At 47.0% G+C, this 12,178-nt stretch overlaps 1 protein-coding gene across 2 annotated transcripts in view; it reads left to right on the forward strand.

The window, feature by feature from the left end:
* The window catches only part of SLC30A10 (solute carrier family 30 member 10), a 37,970-nt gene that overhangs the window by 14,082 nt on the left and 11,710 nt on the right, over positions 1-12,178 (forward strand). Inside the window, exon 1 of one of the 2 annotated variants that reach the window (XM_035010107.1) lies at positions 11,344-12,178. This exon is cut by the window's right edge and continues 29 nt beyond it. The exons of the other annotated variant lie outside the window; for it this stretch is intronic. Within the exon in view, the coding sequence (XP_034865998.1) occupies positions 11,673-12,178 (506 nt within the window). The 5' untranslated portion in view covers positions 11,344-11,672. Of the gene's footprint in view, positions 1-11,343 lie in introns of those variants that run through there. 2 annotated transcript variants of the gene reach the window in all.

The following is a 12,178-nucleotide window of genomic DNA, read 5'->3' on the forward strand; positions in this document are numbered from 1 at the left end:
GAAGGAAGGAAGGAAGGAAGGAAGGAAGGAAGGAAGGAAGGAAGGAAGGAAGGAAGGAAGGAAGGAAGGAAGGAAAGGAGGGAGGGAGGGAGGGACACAGGAACATTTTGGATTCCATTTCCATCTTGAGCTCCTGTGCTCTGTTTACACTCACTCTCCTGTGAGCAGGCTTTATTCGATGGAACTTTCTCTGAGGGAATTCTCAGGGATTCTTGCCACTGCCTTTAGCTCCAGAACCACTTAGGCCTGGGAATCCTGCTCTCTGAGGAAGCTTCTCCCTCACTCCACGTTTGATCCCGCCTGAGCGTCGGGCTTAGCAGATGTCTGAGCTGAAGCTGTCTTGAATGTGTGCAGATGATCCTATTGCTCCTTCTCCTACTTTATGCTTCTGCAGACATCGTCTTTCCACAGGTTTGGGATGTTTCAGGCCTTGGGTGGCGTATCATCCTGCTAAATCTTTTGTTCTGACATTTGGGAGGGAGGTGCTTCTAGTGTTTTGCTTCCTTTGTGTCCTTTTCTCAGAAATGCTCAGTGGAGTTGTCAATGATTTAATGGTTTAATCAAGTTCTTAAAATTGTTCTTTCCTTCTCCACCACGTATGAGGCTGGCATTTTTGTTGGACTTCTTTTCTTTTCACTTTGTCATTGTTTTTTGGGGTCAGACTTTTGTTTTTCCCACATAGATTTTTTTTTTCCTTATCACAGTGAGAAAAGTGAAGTCAGTGTTTTCTGGGTCTGCCAAAAGCAACTGTTGTCCAAACAAATCGTGTCAACTCTCACCTCTCTGAGCTGGATCACCTCATGTGAGAAGCATTTTCCACTTAAACAAAAAATTTAACCCAGGCTTGGACTCAAGCTATCATATTCTTGCCTGAAGCCCCTTTAGTGTGTTTCATTCTCCCTGAGCCAGTCCTGGAGTCCTAACTGTCTTTTTCTGGACCTGTTCCTACAGGACACAGGCAAGCCCCTGCATCAGCAGTAACTGTTTTGATTTGAAACTCACCTAACAATGCCTTAAATATGCTATGCTAATCTTCCTAGGCTCTCCTCTCAAATAGTTCCAAATTTTGTGGAAGCTTTGTGTAGCCGTGCCAGTCTTTACACAGTGGTTCCTTGTTCTGGTTGCTGCATAATGAACCACCACAAATTTAGTGGCATAAAACGACAATCGTTGTATGATACTTGGGATTCTGTGGGCTGGAATTTGGAAAGGAACCAGTAGGAACAGCCTGTCTGCTCCGCGATGTCTGGGGCCTCAGGTGGGAAGACTCTGCGGATGGGAGAGCGGCTTGATGGCAGGTGGCGACATCATCATCTGGCTGGAAGGTCTCAGGTCTAGGACTGCTGACAGGGCCACTGACCAGGACGTCTCAGTGTAGCTTGGCTTCCTCACCCTGGAGTGGCCTCTGAATGGTGTATGTGGTATCTCAGGGTCTCAAACATGAGCACTCCATCGAACAAGGTAGATGCATCAAAACCTTTTCTGGTCCAACCTCAGATTCTATGGATTACGAGCAAGTGACATCATAGAAGGCATGTCAAGCCCAGGACCCACTTCTTTTTTTTTTTTTTTTTGAAGATTTTGTTTATTTATTTATTTATTTATTTGAGAGAGAGCATGCCTGAGTGGGGGGAGAGGCAGAAGGTGAGAGAGAAGCGGACTCCCCGCTGAGCAGGGAGCCCGACGTGGGACTACATCCCAGGACCCTGGGATCATGACCTGAGCCAAAGTCAGATGCCTAACCCAATGAGCCACCCAGGAGCCCCCTGTGGACCCACTTCTGATGGAAGGAGCATCTGATGGAAGGAGCATCAGGGTCACCCTGTGGAAAAACACGTAGAATAGAAGATACGGTTGTGCCCATGTTTGGAAGAAGCAGTCCGCACAGTCCGCCCTCAAGCTAACAAAGCATATCACTTCCACATACAAAATCCACTCCCCAGGACTGAAGTCTCCTCCCATTGGCCACCAGCTTCCGGCCCAGGCTCTTGGTCATCTTAGTCGGGGCCAGGGCGAATGAGGCTCCTCAGGTGCAGTTCTTCGAGTGTCTTCCCTCCATCTGAAGATCTGTGAACTAGAGATACAAAGGACCTGCTCTCCGTCTACCCAACATACAATGGTGGGGAGCCGGGGGGAGGGGGACGGGACAGACATCAGGTAGCTGCCGTATTCCCCAGTTGCTTTTACTTCAGACAATATTCACAGCTTTAAAAGGATGACTTTTTTTTTTTTAAAGATTTTATTTATTTATTTGACAGAGAGAGAGATAGCGAGAGCAGGAACACAAGCAGGGGGAGTGGGAGAGGGAGAAGCAGGCTTCCCGCAGAGCGGGGAGCCCGATGTGGGACTCGATCCCAGGACTCCAGGATCATGACCTGAGCCGAAGGCAGACGCTTAACGACTGAGCCACCCAGACACCCTAAAAGGATGACTTTTAATAGTTCCCCAGACCTGGTTCTCTCTGGTGAGGGTGGAGGCATTCCAGAGCCCAGTCAGCTATCTGAAATCTTGCCTTTCTGCCTCTGAACTGAAGGACTTCTTTGGTTCCCAGTCCCCCGGCTGATCTGATCTAATCCCCCCTTAAGAATATTTAGAGATGTGTGCATCTCCCTTTCTTTTCTGTGTCTGTCTCGCTTCGGGAAAACTCCCTTCCTCTGGTGCAATCTTCTTGTTTCTGAGAGCAAACTACTCTCACTCTCCCTTGCATCACAGTAAGACTGAAGCATAGAGAAAAACCAGTCTTAAAACTCAGGCTCATTAAAAAAAAAATAAAAATAATAAAAATTAATAAAATAAAATAAATAAAAATAAATTTAAAATCGATAAAATAAAAATATATAAATAAATACATTTTAAGAATAAAAAGAAATGAAAAACCGCATGCTCCCGAGGGCCTATTGAAACAGCCCTGCAATGGGAACAGCAGGCATTTTTTTCTGGAAGGCAGTGAGCTGCTGTGACTCGTCAAGGTCAAGATACTGCCAGGCTCACGCTGGAGCCTTCAAACCTCACAGCCCCTGCTCTGGCACCTCCAGGAGCCTCAGTCCCCATGGGCTACTTTGGCCTGTAGATTCTTAGCTTAATCCTTCTTCAGGCTCCTGCCAACACACCGGGATGTTAGGGCTTTAGGGACTAATAAGTTATACCCTTCTCTTGCTCTCCTAGGTTTGGAAACAATTGAGAGAGAAGATATAGATGACATTTGAACATAATGCCAACTTTATTGTAGATATGACATAGTCCAGGATATGGCTTAGATGCGGAGCAGCAAAGAGCTTGTTAATAGTTCCTCCCAGAATTAAACTCACCCACCCAGTTCCAGACCTCCCTGCACCGGGGCAGCGCCTTAGAGTCCCTCCTGGACGTGCAGACCAGGATTGCAGGTCTCTGTGGGGAGGCAAATCTGGAAAAGAAGGTCAGAAGAGGTCAGCTGAGCATGCTCCACGCTTTCCCCCACACCTAGGAATTGGAGTAGTTACCCTGCTTCTGAGAAAAGCTGCGGAAGCGACAGAAAGAGGTGAGGAGGGTTATTCCCCGTGGAGGTGTCCCTGAGTAAATGCAAAGCTTGGGGAACGGAGAGTTTCCTTAACACAAACAAAACACTGTGAGCTCAAATGTGAACCATGTTCGTTCATTCCCTTCTTCCTTCCTTCTTTTCCTCCTGCCCTCTTTCTTTTATTCTTCTGTCTGTTCTTTCTTTTATTTTCTGTCACCCTGTGGGCCACAGAGGGGGCCAAGGGTCAAGGAAGTCTCCCTGAAGAAGTGGCTTTTGAGACCTAAGACAGGGGGAGGAGGAGTTGAGTGGGGTAGAGAATGTTCCAGGAGGAGGGAATAGCTTAAGTCAAGTCCTGGAGAGTGGATTGGGTGAGATAACCAAAGGGATGAGCTTGGATAGAGAGGAGTAGTGGGCTTAAAACTGAGTCCTGGGACACGCCAACATTTAGAAGTGGAAATGGAAAATCAGGAGGGTACATTATTCAGCGGTTAAATGGAGAGAGTCTTCAAAAAGGAAAGCAAGGTTTTCAGTAACAAATGTTGCCGAGAATTCCGACATGAGCATAGAAAACCAGTGGATTCCGGTATGAGGAGCTCGTGAGTAACTTTCACAAAGCCTTGTCCATGGTTTGGTGGAGATGGAGGTGGCATTGTGGGGGGAGGGAGTGGCAGAGAGAATGGTATTTGAGGAAGTAAAGACTATATGGCAGTGTTTTCTGGAGTTTTTCCTTTGGAGGGAGCAGAAAAACGGAGCAGGAATAAGTTCTCCTGCATTGGTGAGGAATCAAAGTAAGGAAAGGTCATATTTAGTCGGCCATTTTATTTTTTTAATTATTAAATTTATATTTCTCATGAGTCATGAATGTGGAGAAGAGGATAAAACCATTCTTAGCACTTTATAATAGGCATAGGTTCTTGGTCAACTATTGACCAGAAGGGTCTGGTTGCAAGTGACAAAACCCCACTTTATGCTTGGTTAAGCAAAAAGGGAACTTTTATGGGTTCACATAATTAACTTGGAACCAGAGACTGAAATTCCATTAGAGATTCTCTTTCACTGTCTCTTATCTCTTTCTGCTTCCTTTCCTATTGCAGAATGAGGGATTTGGGGAAGAAAGCAAGGGGAGACATAATTATTAGGGGCTCTGAGTCACCTCCTCACTGACTTAGTGGCCAGACAAGGCAGGGAACCTCTCTCTGATATATTTTGAAAACTTCAAGAGAAGAATTCTGGCCCATATTGGATCAGGTGCCCATCATTTGAATCAAGCACTGTGGCCGGGGAATGAGGAACTATGTTTGGCTCAACCTTAGTTATATGCCCACGTCTGTGTCCAACGGGACAAGACATCTTACCAGAAGGAAGCAGGGAGGGGTTCTAGGCAGCCGAAAACCCTGGTTGCACCACTTACATTCATGGTGGTTACAAATAACAGTGCTTGCTTTCTAGAACTCATGTTGATTGTGGCTTCTTCATTGTAACGACAGCAATGCCTTTTATTTGTCTATGCATTTGTACCTTCATTGTCTTGTTTGATGTTCAAAATATCGACGTGCACTGAGTAGTATGAGGTTCTTATTTGCATTTTACAGATTAGAAAACTAAGGCTCAGACATTTAGTGACTGGTCTAAGTTGTGCAGTAATTTAGCACCAGAGGTCAAGAATCTTAGCTCTCCAGATATCATTTTAATACTTAACACTTCTCATTTTGTGACGGTAATAAAGTTATCTTTCTCGGTCCAGTCACCTGACTATCTCTGTTCTTCAGTCACGTGATAACAGATGAGAGTCATGATGGACAAAGAAACACAGTAATGATAGCTGAGAAGCTGGGAGTTTCAGATTTGTAAAATATTTGGAAGTATTTTTATATTCTTAAAATATTTTATTAATCAATATTTTGATTCATAATGCATCTTATTAATATTTTCATTCATAATACATTTTATTAATCAATAGCTAATTAGTTCTAAGCCAAATGGATTATTTGAACCCAGGAGAAATAGACGATCTTATGAAAAGTAGGGTAATCTAAATAACTGTGAAGGGGATGCCCCGTTGTTACTTACCAGAAATCAACAATATTTCTGGGAATGATGACAGCCAGAAGGTAAAGAAAGCAGCCACTCTTTGTCAGCTATTTACTATAAGAGCACCACGCAGGCTCTCCACTATGCTATCTCCTTTGATTCTCACAGCCACCGTGGGACAGGATGATACCGCTACCTCCAGATTATAAATGAGAACACGGACCTCAGAGAAGCTAAGGGATATGCCCAGTTGCTAATAACGGACAGAGCCAAGATTATATCCCAGATTTGAGTGACTCCAAAACCTACGTCTCTCTACTACATAACCTTGAATGTTGAACCAGTGCCTTTGGCAGATAAAGGTAAAGGTATTTATTTATAGGTTTTGTTTTAACCCACACACAATTATTCCCACAATTTCTTGGGCAGATGGACTCTCCCGTTTTCACATACAGTAGTTGCGTGGGGTATGTTCTAGGACCCCCAGTGAATGTCTGAAACCATAGATAGTACCAAACCCTGTATATACTATGTTTTTCTCCTATATATACATATCTATGATAAGGTCTAATTTATAAATTGGACACAGTAAGACATGAACATAATAACCAATAATAAAATAGAATAATTATAGAAATGAACTGTAATAAATATTATGTGAATGTGGTCGCTCTCAAAATACCTTACTGTACTGTACTCACCCTTGTGATGATGTGAGATTTAGTACCTTCGCGATGGGATGAAGGCAGGTGGATGACGTAGGCATCGTGATGTCGTGTTAGGCTACTCTTGACTTTCTGAGGCTACATCAGGAGGATCATGTTCCAGATCACACTGGAAGGTGTGCAGGTGACTAAAACTGCAGAAAGTGGAACTGTGGATTAGTGGTGGGGGGATGGACCCTAGTCTAAAAAATAAGGCGAAGCTAGCGGTGAAGAAATCTGCTGTTTGTGTGGAAATGTTTCCGATGGCATTCAATAACACGTGTAAAAGCTTTTTGTAAATTATTAAGTGACACGGAACCCAACTTACAGCTAAAACGATTCCTGGGTTTAGAATCCATATGGGTGGGGAGGAGAGTTTCTCCCTGTTTCTTGTACCTCTGAAGGTTTTTGGTTTTTTGCTTCCATTTGAATTGGAAATGGTCCAAAAGCTGATTTTTTTTTTCTCCTATTCACCAAGCAGAAGGAGTCCCACCCAAATGCTGTCAGTTAAGTAATCAGTTTTGGATGATGTGTTTCTTGACTTCCCAGTTCTGCCTCTAATCCTTTCCCCTTTCCTCCCAATAGCCATGTCCCTTTCCACTTGCTTTTCTCACTTACCCTCCCCTCCCTCTCCAGATGTCATGCATAGCACTTCCCAATGAGTATCTCGGGATGCCCTTGGGATCTGCAGATGGTAAGGAGCACACAGACCAGAGCTGCGGTGCCCACAAAGACTAGCTGACCCCAAATAACATGGCATTGTTACTGCCAAATGTATCAAATAGCCCAATCTCATCATCCCCAGTGGGATATACAAATCATAGCCATTTGTTTATACCTGTGCACTCAACAGTTGGTAACTTGCATTCCAATACTTTGTCTTAGTCCATTCGGGCTGCTAACGAAATACCACAACCTGGGTGGTTATAAAAAAATAGAAATTTGTTTAACACTTATTGAGCCCTTCTTACAAGCCCAGCACTCCACTAAGCAATTTACATACATTTTCTCACTTAAGCCTTGTGACAACCCCATGAGATAGATACTATTATTATCCTTAGTTCACACACATGAATAAAAAGAAAGTTGTAAGGAACTTGCCCCAAGTCTCTCAAGTGAGTAGCAGAGCTGGGATTTGGTTCTAAGTCTGTCTGACTCCAAAGGTCAAATTATTTTTTTTTTAAAGATTTTATTTATTTATTTGACAGAGAGATAGAGAGCACAAGTAGGCAGAGAGGCAGGCAGAGGGAGAGGGAGAAGCAGGCTCCCCGTGGAGCAGGGAGCCCGATGCGGGACTCGATCCCAGGACCCTGGGATCATGACCTGAGCCTAAGGCAGCTGCTTAACCGACTGAGCCACCCAGGCGCCCCAAAGGTCAAATTATTAACTGCTACGCTACTCAACCTTTTAAGTTTTCTTAAAGTGAGTGCAAAATTAAAATTATCTAGAGTCCTTTTTTTTTTCAATAAGAAAGTTGTATTATTTGATGTTGTGATGAGGCTTGCATTCTGACCACTGCCTAGTGCTAGGAACAGATGCACCACTTTGCTATAAGAAAGTGGCATTTTGGAGAAATCATGGGGGTGCCACTTGGCAGGCTGATGGGCGTAGCTCTAAATTCATGTGGGAGCTGCCTCCTTCTAAGTGGGCTGCAACTCACAGCATTGCTGAGTAATTCGCCCATTCAAAGTGGAGTTGACCACTACCTACTTCTAATCTTTTTTACACCTCATGCCTCTGTCATTAAAAAAAAGTATGGTTGCCTCATGTAAAGGATCTCTTGAATTTAATGTATTCTAAAAACTTTGAGGGACAAGATGCATACTTTTGGGTACAGAAAGTATCTGTGTTACAAAGTGTTACAAATATAGACATATAGCTTTTACAGGTGTTGTAAAAGCTTTTTGTAAATATACATAAATTCACCAACAAGGAGGATAGGGGAGATTCCTCAGCTGCCTGGAGAAGCCATTTCCTTTTAGAAAGTCCTCAAGTATTATCATGCTCTGCGGGTTTGGAGCTGGGTTAATGGTGAGAAGTATCCAGCTCCTGATGATGTATTTAAAATCTGGAGGCAGGAGCTATGGGGAAAAAGAGCTACATCCTCTTTGGAATAATAGCTCGGTGCCTTGGATGAGATGTCCATTCTCTTCCTTGAAGGAAGCATCATCTCTGGTCAACTAGAACAAAAAAATGAAAACAAAAACAGCTGCTTTTTCAATTTCTTAAAAAAAAAAAAAGGTTGGTTAGTTTCTGGTTCAATACCGTGTAGGAAGAACTTTCACTGCTATAATCTCTACTTTATAAACTGTAGCACATCAAGTCCTACACCAACAAAAAGTGAACTCAAAAAAAATCCTTTCATTTGTTTAGAACAAAAGGAGTGTTGAAAGTGATCAAATTAGTATAATGTGGGGGCAAGGAATGTAAGCTCCCGAGTCTGATGCCTGGATCAGATCCCCATTCTATCACTTAACATATTGTGTCATCTTGGGCAAGTTACTCTTGGGCTCTAGGTTCTTCACCTATGAAACAGTGCTTGTTTTATGAGTCAGTTGTGAGGATGAAATGAGATTATGTCTATAAAGTGCTCAGCACAGGGTTGGGTAGTCAAAGCCCAATAAACAGAAGCTGTTGAAACCTCACCATCTACAGGAAAATGTTGGAGACAGTCTAAATTTTTGTCACTTAACTTAGATTATATATATTCTCTTTCTATATATAAACTATATACATCTATCTATCTAATCATTTATACATTTTCAGTCAAAGCATTTCTCTTGAGTGCATTTTGTTGACACCCTCAGCCCATCTTGAATTCAGGAACGAGGCCCTGGGCAGGGGCTCTCACACAGAGCTCCTTCCTCTGCCTTCCCAGCTGCCTGCCAGGTTTTCCAGTTCTATCAACCACCCTCCTGGGCCAGTGACATAATTCTCGTTATCTGCCTTCTGTTAGGAGAACCGCTGGGTAACAGGCACAAGAGATAGATTTCTGCTGACCTGGGGTTTTTCTTTCAGTTGTGAGTGACACAGAAATGCAATCAGCAGGGCCTGGGTGAGCTCTGTCAAGTGATTTCCACCAGGCCCTTGTCTTGTTTCGACTGCTTTGCTTGCTGTCCTATGTTACACGTTGCAGAGGCTTCATGGTTTGAAGACAGGATAAGCCAGAAACTGGGGTACCTTTCTCCGTGACCGAGTGTGACATCTGGGGTTCAAAAGTAATTCTTGCACGGATGTGCCATTGTGCTAATATTAATACTAGCGTGCTGATGATAACGGGTGGCCCTCTAGCCCACTTTGCCCTTCCCTCCTCCTCCTGCCCAGTCTTTTCCTCCTCACCCCACACTTTTTCTTCCCATCTTTTTTTTTTTTTTTTTTAAATCAACAGCTAACAATTTGTTGAGTGCTTACTACGTGCCAGGCACTGTTATAATCACCTTACACATATTAACCCACTTAATCCTCACAACATATGAGGAGACACCATTATTATTCCCTTCCTACAGGAGTGAAAACCAGACCAGACATTAAGGAACTTGTCCGAGGCCAAACAGCTTCAAAGCTTTCGTCAGCCTATCTATATCTCTTTATTTCTTTTAAATTATTGACCATTTTAATACTCGTGTTTAGAGATACTTTTTTTTTTTTAGAAGATTTTATTTATTCATTTGAGAGAGAGAAAGAGTGAGAGAGAGAGCACAAGAGGGGGTAGGGTCAGAGGGAGAAGCAGACCCCCTGCCGAGCAGGGAGGCCAACTTGGGACTCAATCCCAGGACTCTGGGATCATGACCTGAGCCGAAGGCAGTCGCTTAACCAACTGAGCCACCCAGGCGCCCTAGAGATACTTTAAATGATCAATTTCCTCAAGTTCTCAGTGTAGGGATATTTTCTTAGAGCCGGGAAGGGAAGTCTTAATGGGCTTCTTGAGTTTGGATGCTCATCTTGTGTAAGGTGGGACCTTCAGGTCAAGGACATTTTAACATGCTTGTTAAGGTCCCTCAGCACTAAAAGACAAGATTGTGATTCATAAGGATAAGACAGTGAATGCGGCGAGAATCAGAGTGTGCTACTAACAGATGCAGTTATTTCCAAGCCCAAAGCACATGTGTTTCAGGAATGGTTAAAGTTCAGGGGTTAGGGACAGGAGAGGGGGAATAGAGATCACCAGACTTCACAGTCAGATCCTTTTTTGGGAATGCGAAAAGAACAGAAAACAAAAAGAAGCCAAGAAAGAAAATTGCAAGGGCTCTCCCACCCCTTTCCCTGAGCACCCAACAGCAAACACCCTTCCTTCTTCAAGGATTCTGGTGGGCGGCCTCTCCCAGAGTCCTGGGGACGGTTCTCTTCTGGGTAACTTTTAATTGGAACAGAGACTATTGTCAACAGGAAAGGCTTTATTTGGAAAAAACCTTCATGGAGGTCAGTCGATTGAACTTTGAGTATCAGGTCATGCTGTGAGGGACACATGGGGGTGAAGGGAATATTCTCTGCCACGGAAAAATGAGACGAGGACACAGAGGAGGCCTTGCCCTGACTTCTTTGGCGGTCACGCGACTTGTGTCGACCCCCCAGGGAAACTGATTTCTGAGCGCTGGGTGGGAGGGCCGTGCTTCCCAACAGTATGATCTGTGCTCTCCTCCAGCGCTGGCTGCAGCTCACCTGGGGAGGGAGGCCTTGAGAGTGAAGACGCTGGGAGGGGAGAAGGGGGGACAAGGGACCATGTCGTGCCGTGAGGCGGGTGACGGAACCGAGAATGCGCTCTTGGCGCGAAGGCTGCGCGCAAGGAGGGCGGACACGATAGCTAGAGCGCGCGCGCCAGTGGAGCGGGCCTGCCGAGCGAGGGCTGGGCTCCAAGCTCACGAAATGCAAGGCAGGAAGCCCCCTGAGGGTTGGGCAGGGTTGGCCGGGGCCTCCCCGCGTTAACGTGGCGTCTGTAATGCCAGCAGCGCCCGGGCCCGTCCGTGAAGGTGTCCACGTCCCCCGCGGCGAACACGCCCCACGGCAGTCAAGGTCCTGACCGCCAGGAGTCAACAGTCAGGGCACCGGGAGGGAAGAGACCCGGGAAGCGGGGTCGGGATCGGCAGGTGGACCCCCCCCCCACGCCAATGCCTCAGGGTGTCTGGGAGGAGGGCGCTCCAGGCACGCCCCCTGCCCCCCGCAGCTCCCTCTGCCCAGCGCTGTCCTAGAAGGCCAGACATTGGCCCGTGGCCACCTGCCAAGTGGGGCCGGGACGCGGGACCGGGGGAAAGGGCCTCGGAGGCGGCCCGAGGGCCCTCAGAGCCTGCCGCCGCGGCCACTCCCCTAGACTCTGGACGTGCGGGGGCCGGGGGCGCTCTGCCTCCGCCGTATAAGAAGCCGGGCGCGGGGCCCCGCGGCGAGGCCGGAGGCGGGCTCGGGGCTCGGCCGCGCAGGGGCGCCCCCACCGGCGGCGGCTCGGCGACATGGGCCGCTACTCGGGCAAGACGTGCCGGCTGCTCTTCATGCTGGCGCTCACCGTCGCCTTCTTCGTGGCCGAGCTGGTCTCGGGCTACCTGGGCAACTCCATCGCGCTGCTGTCCGACTCCTTCAACATGCTGTCCGACCTGATCTCGCTGTGCGTGGGGCTGGGCGCCGGCTACGTGGCGCGGCGGCCCCGCGGGGGCCTGGGGGCCACGTTCGGCTACGCGCGCGCCGAGGTGCTGGGCGCGCTGGGCAACGCCGTCTTCCTCACGGCGCTCTGCTTCACCATCTCGGTGGAGGCCGTGCTGCGCCTGGCGCGGCCCGAGCGCATCGACGACGCCGAGCTGGTGCTCATCGTCGGCGCGCTGGGGCTGGCCGTCAACGTGCTGGGGCTGCTCATCTTCCAGGACTGCGCCGCCTGGCTCGCCTGCTGCGGCCCCCGCCGCCGCCGCCGCCGCCGCCCGCCGCCGCGCGAGCAGCCCCCGCCGCCGGCCGAGGGCCGCTCCCC

The sequence above is a fragment of the Mirounga leonina genome, unplaced genomic scaffold (genome assembly GCF_011800145.1).
Source record: "Mirounga leonina isolate KUSES-001 unplaced genomic scaffold, KU_Mleo_1.0 Mir_154, whole genome shotgun sequence".
Classification (NCBI taxonomy): Eukaryota; Metazoa; Chordata; class Mammalia; order Carnivora; family Phocidae; genus Mirounga; species Mirounga leonina.